This window comes from Natator depressus, chromosome 2 (genome assembly GCF_965152275.1).
Source record: "Natator depressus isolate rNatDep1 chromosome 2, rNatDep2.hap1, whole genome shotgun sequence".
Taxonomy (NCBI): domain Eukaryota; kingdom Metazoa; phylum Chordata; order Testudines; family Cheloniidae; genus Natator; species Natator depressus.
In genome coordinates, this window is record NC_134235.1 from 259,672,509 (window position 1) to 259,685,096 (window position 12,588).

At 54.0% G+C, this 12,588-nt stretch overlaps 1 protein-coding gene across 1 annotated transcript; it reads right to left on the minus strand.

Annotated features, from left to right (window-relative positions):
• Positions 1-4,440: 4,440 nt before the first annotated feature.
• On the minus strand, positions 4,441-9,734 carry LOC141983384 (cathelicidin-3-like). Its single transcript, XM_074946467.1, has 4 exons — positions 9,394-9,734; positions 7,740-7,850; positions 5,500-5,583; positions 4,441-4,594 (listed from the first exon to the last, which is right to left on the minus strand). The coding sequence occupies exons 1-4, from the start codon at positions 9,565-9,567 to the stop codon at positions 4,505-4,507; spliced, it is 459 nt and encodes a 152-aa protein (XP_074802568.1). The 5' UTR covers positions 9,568-9,734; the 3' UTR covers positions 4,441-4,504.
• Positions 9,735-12,588: the final 2,854 nt, after the last annotated feature.

A 12,588-nucleotide genomic window follows, 5' to 3' on the forward strand; every position in this document is an offset into this window, starting at 1 on the left:
AGAAAGCCCAAGGAATTCAGATCCTGCCCCGAACTCTATGGCACTAGTCTCTTCACAGCCGGTCCTGTCTTTTACTTGGCATGTGAACAGGCCCAGTCCAATGAGACGTGGATCCTGAATGGGACCTCTGGGTGTGACCTTAATAGTAATTAATGAGTGTTTAGATTGAAATCTAAAGCCCCAGGACTGTGTTTTGTTCTCATCTGGGAAGTGCAGTGGCCTCCGATGTCAGTAACGGGATGGGATCCTGGGTAAATTCACCCTACCTGGTATTCATCAGAGAGGCTGTCAGGGAGCCTTGCACCGTCCCAGGAATGTTCCTGGGAGCGTGATTCATTGCCCAAGGGTGAACCAGCCCGAATTCTTAGCGTGCCTGACTTGAGTCATTGCCTTCCCAGTGCTGTTTGCTGCTGTTTCCAGCTCACCTGTTTCTGCTGCTGGGATCCTCCCGCCCGGGTCTCCACTGGGACACGTGCATCAGCCCCGCTCCCTGGGTCTCACCACAGCTGGCATCATTCAGACAAGCCCCGCTGCCATGAAAGACGCTGAGACCATGCACGGGGCCTGTGGCCCGTTGCTGCGGCTTGCTCGGAGACCAGCTCAAACGTCAGTCAGCTAGTTTGGTTTGGAGCAGCGCCGGGTGACCTGGGAGGTCCGCACAGCGTTTAGTTTCAGTATGTCGCACAGCTGAGTCCCAATGAGCTCTGCGGCCCCCCGCTCTGGAGGAAAGTGTCACGGAGTGCCCGGGCGATGCTCTGGAACTGCTCCCCATGAAGCCAGTCAGGACTCTGGGGCAGTCGCCTTCCGGTGAGCAGCCTGTCCGCAGGGCAAACAGCTCACACGGCTTCCACCTTCCTGGGTCTGACCTCGGAGCATTCAGCATCCTCTGCCCCTCCGTGTGCTTCCCACAGCGAGACCGCTCAGGCGGGGCTCCTGGGGAAGCCAGAGGGTCCTGCACCCCAACTTCGCAGTCAGACGGGACTCTCAGCCAGCCAGTAAAACAGAGGTTTATTAGACGACAGGAACATGGTCTAAAACAGAGCTTGCAGGTGCAGAGAACAGGACCCCTCAGCTGGGTCCATTTTGGAGGGCAGTGAGCCAGACAACCACGTCTGCCCTTCACTCCATGTCCTAGCCAGCCCCAAACTGAAACTCCCTCCAGCCCCTCCTCCTCTGGGCTTTGTTCCTTTCCCGGGCCAGGAGGTCACCTGATTCCTTTGTTCTCCAACCCTTTAGCTCCCACCTTGCAGGGGGGAAGGGCCAGGCCATCAGTTGCCAGGAGACAGGGTGTCGGCCATTCTCTGTGTCCAGACCCCTGCACACACCTGCCCTCTAGGGCTCTGCAGTGATCATACACCCTTACCCCACCACCTAGATACTTAAGAACTGCATAAGGGAAATTGAGGCACCCCCACAATATTCGGAGGAACCATTAAGAACAGTCCCACTTATGTCGCACAGCTGAGTCCCAATGAGCTCTGCGGCCCCCCGCTCTGGAGGAAAGAAAGACCAGACCAGCGCTGGTGGCTCTTGGAAGGCAGCATGGTCCAGGGGATACAGCGCTGGATTAGTAGCCAGAGAAACTGGGGTCTGCTGCCGGCTCAGCTGCTGATCTTCTCTCTGCCTCTGTTTCCCCTCCTTCACTTTGTGTTCTCTAGACTGTAAGCTCTTCAGGACAGGGACTCTCTTACTATGTGTCTGTACAGCACCTAGCACAAATGGACACTGTTCTTGGTTGGGGCCTCTCAGGACCCCAGAACATAACAACCTAGTGATGGCAGTGCTGGAGTAAAGCCTTTTGGATGCAGCATGGGGTGTTTTTCAGGCCATCCCGGGAGCACTGAGCCAAGTAGCCTGGATGCTGCAGACTCCAGACTCCGTGTCTCACCACGGCCATCCCATACCGGCTATAATTAACATGGCCACAAGGGGGCAGCCAAACCCCGGGCTGGAATGAATCCTCCATGGTGTCCCTGAGAGATGGGGATAACGGATAATCATGCTGTGAAATCAATCCTGCAGGCCCGGGGTTCTCTTCCTGCCTCTTGCTCCTTTCCCTGGGGGCAATGGGGGCTCTGTGTTTCCATCTTCCAAGTGCTGGGTCCACAGCCCAGACTGGTGTCCCTTCCATGTGGCCCATTCTCCAAAGCAGCATCAGGGGTTGGCCACCCTTTGACGTGGGGCTGCCTGGCAGGCACAATGGGGGGCTGAGAGGCTGGAGCACTTTCAGAGGGGCCTTCAGGCAGGGATTCAAGTCATCAGGGAGCTCCCCTTTGCTGCCCCCCTGCTCCCAATCCCCCTCGGCTGGGCCAGCGCGAGCTGACCCCCCTTCCCCGCCCACCCCGTTTCACTCTGCTCCCCCCAGCTGGTGGGAGCCCTTTTGCTCACCACCACTGAGCTCTGATATGACAGGGCAGCACATTCAGGGAACCAGATCCTTCGACAGCTGGCTTCACAGCCGTATGACCCCAGGAGGGGAGAGTCGCTCGGCCTGACGGCAGCCGAGCCTGCGGGAAGAGAGGGGCCAGTCCGAGGCCTGGGGCAATGACAGGTCAGTGATGGAGGGCCAGTCACAGAACCACCCCCAAAAGCAGCCTCTGGAAAGCCAGTAACAACACGCCAGAAGGAGGGAGACTCCCCTGCTCAGCCACCCCAATTAGGAGTCAGTTTGCAGACCCTTAGCTCCTCCAGCCTTTAGGAAAGGAAGGCTGGTCTTGGGGGTAAGGCACACGGCTGGGAATCAGGAGGTCTAGGTCCTAGACTCCCGGTCTGGCCTGGGGCCTCAGCTTCCCCTCTGTAAACTGGGGCTAATGGTGCCTCCTTCCCCCCCCCCCCCCTTTGTCTATCTCGGCCATTCAGCCTGTCAGCTCTTCTGAGCAGAGCCCATTGCTCACGCTGGTTTTGTACAGCACCTAGCGTCTTGGGGCCCTGATGTCGCTGGAGGCCTCTGGGTTCAAAGTCGGTACAAGTACAGTAACTAATAACCATCCTCCAGCCCACCCAGCTCCTGGCTCACTTCCCCAGAGCCCCAATCCGGTTCCCTTTCCAGCCCCCGCCCCAACCCCAGCTCTCCCTCAACCCCTCTCCAGCCTCCATCAGCCCAGCTCTAGGCTCTCCCAGCCCTGATCTCATCTCCCCTGCCCCAGGCCCTTTTAGCTCCCCTCCTGACCCCACTTCCCTGATCCACCCCCCAGCCTTGGTTCAGGCCCCCACAAGCCCTCCCCCAGTTCCTTCCCCTCAGATCCCTTCAGCTGCTCCAATCCTGCATTGGACCCAGCTCTGATCCAGACCCCCTGAGCTCCACGCGTCCCCTTCCCCAGCCTCAGCAGCTCCAGTCCAGACCCCCAGTTCTGCTCCCACTGTCCTCTCCTGTCCCCCTCCGGCTCCAATCTAGCTCCCCCTCCCTGTTCCACCCCCCACCCCATACAAAGGGGCCGGTGCTTTTACCTTGTGTTTCATCTCTAGGGGGGCCTGTGTCCCCTGTCTCTGCCTGCTGGGCCCCCCACGTGTTCCCAGTGCTGCAGTGCCACCATGGCTTCCCCATCTGTCCTTGCTGGCTGCTCATGCCTGGAGCCACTCCAAACAGACCCCCCCCACCCCATCTTAGCCACCCCATTTGCCCCGCATGGCCGGCAGGTCCTGCTCTCCTCTGGGGCCTCTCTCCATTGTGGAGCATTGTGGCGTAACTGCTGGTAGAGGCAGGAACACATGTGGGCTAGATCCAGGAGCACTCCATGGCCAGCAGCCCCCTGCAGCACCAGCACAGAGAGCCCTCCCCCCGGATCACGGACGCCTGGGTTCTATCTATCTATGATCTGATTACACCTTCAGGCAGTGGGTATACAGGCTTCCAGATGCCTGGGTCCTGTCCACCCAGTCAGGGGTGCAATCCCCAGAGATCTCCAGCCTGGGACTCCTGCATTTGAAATCAGACCCTGGTTGGGCCCCCATAACTCTGTGGGCCCTGGCATGGCTGGTTGCACCATTGGAGCTGCAGTGATGGAAGCAAGAGGTGCCCAAGGTCCATGTCACTAAGCTGGGTGAGTCCAAGGTACGGGCCTCTTACATTGGCTCTGCCTGCGTGCTGGGCTTAGCGCAGTGACTCAGCTCCCTGCTGGACTTGAAGTCCAGATGCTAAAGCCATTCCATGCCTTGGGCTTCTGTCCCTCCCTAGCAATGGGCCGGGGAAGAGGGGCAGCTTGGTGCCTAATGGGGGCTTTTCACTGCCCGCAAGCCAGGTGGGGGATTGATTCCTGCCCCTTCTCCCGGCAGCGTGGAAAGGCGAGGGGTGAGGGGAAACATGCACAATCATATGGGTCTGCGAACAGCCGTTTATTGTACAGGGAAGCCCTAGCAGATGCAATTGGACTAAGGAGGTAGCTAGGCCACGAGGAAAAGTGCGATCCCTAAGGCGGTTCTGACTTGTGCCTTGATTCCTGGTAAGCTTCCAGCGTGGGTCACAGGCAGGTCTGCCAAGCTTGCATTCCCCTCCTCGATCTCTGGATTAATTCTTCGAGTGGAAAAAGGAAATGCCATGACCGATGATTTTTGCGCCTAAGCGCACAAGGGGCCACCACCTGGTGACGCGAACTGGCTATATGGGGGAAAAGAAGGATGTGAGCATCTCCACGGAGACCTACCTGGCTTCTAATGGTGTTCCACTTCATCATCTGCACCTTGTCAAATCTCTGAGGGCTGGTTTGGGGGGCAAGGGGAGAGGCCTATTCTAACATGCTTTGTGCAGCCCCTGCTGGGGAGCTGTGTTTGAGACTGGAGCTAGACCAAGAGGAGCTGGGAATGGCCAGGAAGGGATGGCTGGAATTCTACGTCCCGGGAGAAGTGACTGCCATAGCAGCTGGGGCTCTTGCTGGGCACTTGGGGAAAGGGCTTGCTTTCAGGAGGAAAGCTCTCTTGGCTGCTGGATGACACCACACTAATGGGGTCTGTGCTGGGGAGGAACCGGGATTCCCAGCTGGAGGGTTGTTATTCTGGGGAAACGTTATGGGGATCCAAATCATGTACTACTTTCCCTCCAGGCCTGAAACAAAGCTCATTGAATTCAATGGAAAGACTGTCATGGACTTCACTTGATGTCTGGATGAGGCTCTACGGCTTGGACTGGGGATTGACCCATCCCAGCTAAGGCAGATCCTATTGTGGGGAGACCGGGAAGCCAACATGGGACCTAATGTCTGTAGTGTGAGGTTAAGGGCATCTTCTGCTGAAACCCACACACTCATTTTGTTAGACCTGGCCGTGCAGCGACAAAGAGCCATCTCGGACATCCGCCTTCCCTGGGGTGTCTTGGTCCCAGGTAGGGGGAGGATTTGACTCCTCTCTCTGTTTGGCAGAGGTGTGTTTTCAGGTGAATGTACCCAAAGCAGAAGGAGATGTCCCAGTGGCATTTTCACCCCGGGGAGATGCTGCCCCAGCCTCACTCGTTCAAGGTATAAGTTCTCCCCTCCCTCGCCCCCCGAATCATCTGGTTGGACAGCTCACCTGTGGAGGGGCGACGTCGCAGGTGATTGCGAGGACAGGGCATGCTTCCTGGGTGGAGAAGTGTCCTGAGCAGTCTCTGACCAGCTGCAAGGGAGGGAGAGGAGGAGACAAAAGCATAGAGTCTGTCTAAACGGCAGTTGGGGCAGTATGGCTGCAGCTCACGTAGGGATACCCCAGGTCACTTTGATCTAGGTAGATCTAGGGGAATCTGAGGGCTGGTCTCCACTGCAAATTTACAGCGGCGTAGCTACGTCTCTCGGGGTAACATCACATCCCTGAGAGATGTAGTTATGCCCACCTAGCCCTCTGTGCAGGGCCCTCTGTGCCAGAATTCTTCCCTCGACCTAGCTGGGGCGGTGGATCATCGACAGCGACAGGAGAACCCTGCCCATCACTGCTGTCCACACTGAAGCACTGCAGCAGCTCAGGGGCAGCCCTTCAGCGGTGCCACTGTAGTGTTGTAAGTGCAGACATCGCTTGAGTGCACCCTGCCGGGGACCCTGGGTTCACACGGCAGCCGCTAGCCAGAGCCACCCTGGCTGCTGCGGTTATTCGAGCTCGCTTTGATCTAGCTCAAGCCAAGCCGGCTGGAGTCCGTGCCGCGATGGCACCTCCCGGCTGCAGTGTTGATGTACCTGACTTCCACAGGTGGGCTGAGGTCAGATCTACAGGTTCCTGGATGTCTGCTCTTAGATGCGGGGGGTTTCCATGGGGGGAGAGGAGGGTCTTGTTTCTGCTCATCTGTTTGACTGGTTCTTGTGCGAAAAGCGGAAAGAAATAGAATGGTGCTTCTCTCGGCTTGTAGCACATGGTGCAGTAACTCAAAACAGATCCGTTTAGCAGAAAAACCACCCTCCTCTTCTCTCCTGATGGAAACCACCCCACCGCTCACATCTGGAAGCAGGTGTTCAGGCACGTATGGATCAGACCTCACCCCTCCTGTCGCGCTAAGTCACTGAATCTGTGTCTTGTCACTGTGGGGTGACCAGATGTCCTGATTTTATAGGGACAGTCCTGATAATCTGGGGCTTTTTCTTATATTGGCGCCTATTACCCCCCACCCCGTCACGATTTTTCACACTTTCTATCTGGTCACCCTGTGTCACTGCCTTGTCCACTAGACCATGCAGCTGCTGTAGTTTGAGGTGAAATCTGGTCAGCAGCTGGCATTGCTTACTGACTTCTTTCATATGTTTCTGTTTGATCTTCCCTGGCTCCTTTCCTTTGTTCTGATATTCAGTCAGTCTGGGGACTGCTGAAGACATTCGGGGAAGTTAGGAACTGTGGGTCTGTGTTGTGCTTTTTTTCCCCAGAGGTGCAGAGCACCTGTAGCTCATATTGACTTCAACTGGGGCTTCAAGTGGGCACTCGCCACCTCTGAAAGTCAAATGCTTAGTTAGGGGCCTAACAATGAATGGCAGGTGCCTAACTTTGGGTGTCTACATGCCTGAAGCTGAGCACCCCACAAATGGAGACGCCCAAAACGAAAGACTGGTTTTGAAATTCTGGCTGTGAAATTGTTTGCCAAACCCTTGGGAATCTGCATCCCTCCCTTCACCTGAAACAAACACACATATATCCCAGAGGGCAGAGGTGGCAGAGAACCAGTACATCACTCGGTCCATTTCCCTGTCATTTGTTCTCTCCAGGAACTTTTTAACCCTCTGTCCTGCCCCATTTTCAGAATCTCTAGTTCCAGGGCTTCCATCTTTTGTCTTGGGTCACAGACATATTTTCCCTGATCTTCAGCATAATTTGCCCCCCTGCTAGGGCTGGTGGGTTGACAGACCTGAGTGAAGCTGAGAACAGATCTTTCTGAATTGTGAGTATGACACTGGCATAGGTGCTGGAATAGGGGTGCTGGGGGGGTTGCCGCTCCCCCTGGTTTGAAGTGGTTTCCATTATATGCAGGGGTTACACAGTTTGGTTCAATGGCTGTCAGCACCCCCACTATTCAAATTGTTCCAGCACCCCTGTTCATGGGGCTAAATTCATTGCTGGAACAAGCAAAAGAAACCTGCAGCTTCATTTACAGCAGTGAATCTGGCTCAGCAGGTTCTGTGATGATTCATTGGATCATTATAGTTCATAACATCACAATGTAAAGCCAAAGGCAGTGAAAGCCTGTCAGGTGTCCACTGTAGCCCTCAGGGACTCAGTAGAGCTTGTTGCCCATCACAGCAGAGGTGCGCTAAACAAGAGAACATGGCAATATCTCCACCCCCAGAGCTGTTCCTTACCCCATTCTCTTTGAAGGCACATTGCTCCACGGGGGCTTTGTCTGACGCTGAGCACGTGGTCTCCATGATGGTGAAGTTCAGCTGAAGAGTATTCGATATGGTGCCCTGGGCCTAAGAGAAAACCAGTAAAGGAACAAGATAACCGTCTCGTGGTGAGTAGCTTCACGCTGGGCTCAACCACTGCCTTTGTTCAGCAGCCGATGGCATGCACCAATGCAGCCTGAGCCTTTGGGACCCAACCTTGGTGCCCTTAAACAAGCAGTCCCACTGAAACCCTGGGTATGAAGCAAGGTATCATGTGGCGGATGGAGGCAGAGGATAGCCTTGTGTCAATGTTCTGCAGTGAGCTTACTTGTGAGAATTTCCATAGTGGATCAGACCAGTGAGCTACTCTGGTCTCCTGTCTCCAACATTGGTCAGTACCAGACACTTCGGAGGAAGGTATCAAAGTCCCCTACTGGACAATTACAGAATAACCTGCCATAGAGGAAAGGTGTCCATAAGTTCCAGCAGGTAGTGGTTGGCTTTAACCCTGAAACAGGAAAGTTTTGTACCCTTTATACAAATTTACCCCAATTTATATAACTCCTGTTGTTCCTAGTCTCTATGTCAGTGTCTAATCCTTAGCTCAGATGTGATGTGATAAATGCATATTGAAGCAATCCACCGGTATTCATTAGTGTGGGATGAATGTTGCATTTACTTGAGATGTAGCGCTGAGGATTTGGTAGGACAGAACTGCACCATTCAACCAGCTTTGACTATTTCAGTAATGCTGTATGTACAGTGTCTACCTGAGCGCAGTATGTCAGGCTAATCCTGCTCCACCAGCACCCCACCCCCACGACCAGCCATGGTTAACCCTTCTGAAATGCCTTTTTATTTCAGTGTCTGTTGTTCTGGGGATAGAAAGCAATCCCGGCTTCATTAATTCCTAATGAGCTGGGGTTTATTCCTGGCTGTGCCACTGGCTTGCTGGGTGACCTTGGGCAAGTCATTTCCCCTCTCTGTGCCTCAGTTTCCCCATCTGTAAAATGGGGATGATGCTACTGGCCTCCTTTGAGAGCTACTGATGCAGAGCGCTAGATAAGAGCTGGATATTCTTACTGAGGACAGGTTGATTAGTGGAGTGGGACCGGTTGCCCTTAGGAGGTTGCTGCTGAGTTGTAAATTTGGGGGAGTGTGAAGTCTCAAAGTTGAGAGGGTTGTCACTGTTGTTAGCATCTAGTGGCCTCCTCTAAGATGGGGGGGGGGGCATTGAGCTAATCCCTGTGCACGCATATAGTGAGAAACAAGCAGAGATTTCTGCCCCAAGGAGTTTATCATTTAACTACACAAGGCAGCCGAAGGATGGGACAGGCCCAAGGTCACACTGCAGGTCAGTGGCAGAGCCAGGTTGAGAATCCAGGGGCCCCTAGTTCCAATCCTGTGTTTCAGCCACCGGCCCACACCACTTCTCAGCATTGTTAGAACAGCGAAAGGCCAGCGGGTCTGATCCAACCCACACTGGAGTCTATTTCACGGGCTACGGAGCAGGCCCCGAGTGATTCGGGCGAGAGGGGATGGGGGCCCAGGGTCAGGGAGAATCATGTCTCACCGGGTCCCTGCCTGGGTTTCAAACAGCAGCTAGCGAAGGGAACCCTTCAGTACTCACCACTTCAGGCGGAGGGGTGGCTGTAAGGAGGCGGAAGGCGTATTTCACCGTCGGTCCTTGGTTGTAGAAGTCGATGGCCCGGGCGATGGCCTTCTTGTAGGGCTGAGGGGGCTGCACGGGGACTGCAATGGCCACGGTGAGCAGCAGCAGCAGGAGCGCCCAGCAGCTCGCCATCCTTGGTCCTCTTCGTTTCAAGGTAAGGTGGGAGTGCAGTGCCTGGGCACTTTAAATACGCTGCCTCTTCAGCAGCCTTGTGCAAAGGGGGAATGGTTGGGTTACTCATGCTGCGCGCAGCTCTTCCTCAGTGCTGTGGCTTTCCCCTGCTCCCACAGGAAAGCGTTGTCAGCCAGCGAGCCGGTGCCTGCACAGAGAGGGGCTTCGAAACCTTGCCGCGTGTCTGTCAGGGCGATAAGGGGAGCAAAAAAATCAACTGAGGGGACAAAACCCACTCCCCCACCCCGCAGCTGCAACCAGAAAATGGACAGCCTCTCACAGCTTGAACTGCATCCATTACAAATAATGGGGTAAGACAAGAGCAGAGGTGACCGGCTTGTACTTGCTAATAGTCACTATTCTAATCACGGTCGCTGACATTTATGAATAGCTGTCTGAGGGCCTGTCTACAGGACAGCCGCTGAAGTGGTGCCGTTGTAGGGCCTTAGTATGGATGCTTCCCACAACAATGGAAGAGGGTTTTTCTGTCTGTGTAGTTAAACCATCTCGCTGAGAGGTGGCAGCTATGTTGATGGAAGGATTCTTCCCTTCACCTAGCCACGTCTACACCGGGGGTGAGGCTGACCGAAGTACACCACTCAGGGCAAGGAATTGTTCGCAGCTCTGCGTGACGTAGCTAGGTTGCTCTAATTTTTAAGTGTAGACCAGGCCCAAGACAAACAGGCTGAATAACTGGTTTGCTGGGGATACCTAACTATCATAGAATCATAGAATATCGGGGTTGGAAGGGACCTCAGGAGGTCATCTAGTGACCAGCAAAGAAATCAGATCCCCAGTAGCCATTTAATTTAAATACCGGAGGCACCGTCCTCTGCCCTGCATCCCCCTGGCTCTGTGGAGGGTTCTCTGTACAGGCCTGCGTCCTCTCTTGGGGAGGGGGTGGAATCCAAGTTGACTGGGAGGAGAGAGCAGGGATAGCTCTAATGGTGCCATCCTGCCAGTGGCCTACCCCAGAGTGGGGCTCCTATAAATTCCCCAGGTTTGGGGGCAGGCCCCACTGGTTTTCCCAGGGGAATCGTCATGGAGATTTCCTCAGAAAATGTCCCCTGACCCATGGCTTTTCACACAGGAGGGGCAACCTGGGCCCAGGTTAAGAGTAAGAGTGCAGTGATCTGTCTGAAGATGGTAAGAGGGAATTTTGGATGCCTGGTGTTTCTATCGCAGCAGTTCCACAGCACCAACGGAAAACTTGCAGTGTCTTAGTGAGGCCCCGTTCTGGCCAGTTTTCAAGGGCTTTGCTATGGTATGTAGCCAGGAAGCCTGGGCTGCCCAGTACTGAGCAGAGAGGAGATGGATTATCCGATTCAGAATTTTACTGGAAGCCTTCTAGCGATTTTCCAGCAGCCTTGGGTTATAGTTCCAATCAGTGGATGGGAAATCGCCAGGTTTGGAGTAAGACACAGCATAGAAAAGGTTATGCACTCTTGTCACAGTTTCAGGGTAACTACACCTGTATTCCCCCCCCCCCCCCCGACTCCACAGTCCACTCTAAGAATGCCCAGTCGGGTCTCAGCTATCACCTGTCTCTGGGCAGAGACCCTTGTCCTGCTCCCTTCTGAGCTGGGGTTTTAACTCTGCACAACTCCCTGCCTTATACTGTGGTATTCCCAGCAAGCCAGTCTGCCTACCAGCCAGCCCTGTGCTTTGCTGTCTCCGAGGGCTATGAACAGTGTGTTGCCAGCAGTTACAAGTTCAGTACTGGGCAAGCTACAAGCAGTTACAGCTCTTCTAAGCAAGCATCTTTATTTGTGAGGCAAAAGCATTACAGAGAAAACAGATAATAAACAATAAACAGATGTAAACACACACTAACCCTACAAGGAGATGCCTATCAGTTTTATTGGGCCCTAATGGGCCAAAGTCTTTCCAATTCTTCTGCAAAGGTTGGGGCCTCCTTGAACAGAAGGTCCTGGTCGTTTGCTAGATCTTTGGCTGTTGGCCTCTGGAAAACCTAGTCTGAACCAGTATATGGAAGCCCCAGGGGATGTTTACAACCTACGTGATTCACTTTTATCACCCCGCGCTGCTTTTGGTTCTTGGAGGAGTTGTTGGTAACCCTCCCCGGGAGTTGCATACAATACCCGGCCTACAGTGATACATAAATTTAAGACACGATGATTCCCAAACCCATTGTGTGGGGTTGCGATATCTATCACGGCTCTCACCTTAGCAATGAAAGGAAATTCCATTCCACTGCTGCACAATGGCATGGCATGTCTTTTTCTTTCCAGTGCTAACTAGTGAGGCAGTATTTTTTACATTCAGAAGAGCAAATAAATTCCTCTTTTGTCCATAGGAGTCAGCCAAATTTGAGCTATTTTTGGTGGGGGTGTTAGGATATAGATAGCATTGGATAGGTGAGTGGCAGCCTGTAAGTCCCCCTCCCCAACAGTCCGCGCAGCTGCTTGGAGGGGGATAGCGAACTCTCGTGATGGTAGTTGCGGGTTCTGGCAAGCCAGGGTAAAGGATTTTTTGGATAAATGGATAAGGAAGAACCAGGTGCTGGGGTCAACCTGGGATGAGATTAAAAAGGAAATGGAGGAAGTGTTAGGGGACCCAGAGGAATGGGGGGTGGCTGAGGAGCCCACCCTCCTTGGTATATGGGTAGCGGAAGAAGGTCCCTGCCCATGGAGACTGAATGCCATCCAGGGAAAGGAGGCCCTTCAGTCCGCTTGTCAGAGGTTTGAAGTTAGGGCAGCATTATGGGAAGCTGCCAGGAATCTATCAAGTTTGGTGATGCTTCAGCAAGGGCTGTTGGAGGGTTGTAAATTAGTTAGGGGGAGTTAAAGATGATTTGGCACAACAGGGTTTAAAGTCAAAAGCAGAGTTAACAGACGACCTTTAGAGACTGGAGCTGGGACTTGGTCCTGGGGGAGTGGAGAGAAAGAAGGGGAAGAAAAAAAAAGTTTCAAAGTGCAAAATGGCAGGGGGTTTGCAGGAGCAGGTAACAACTCCCACTCT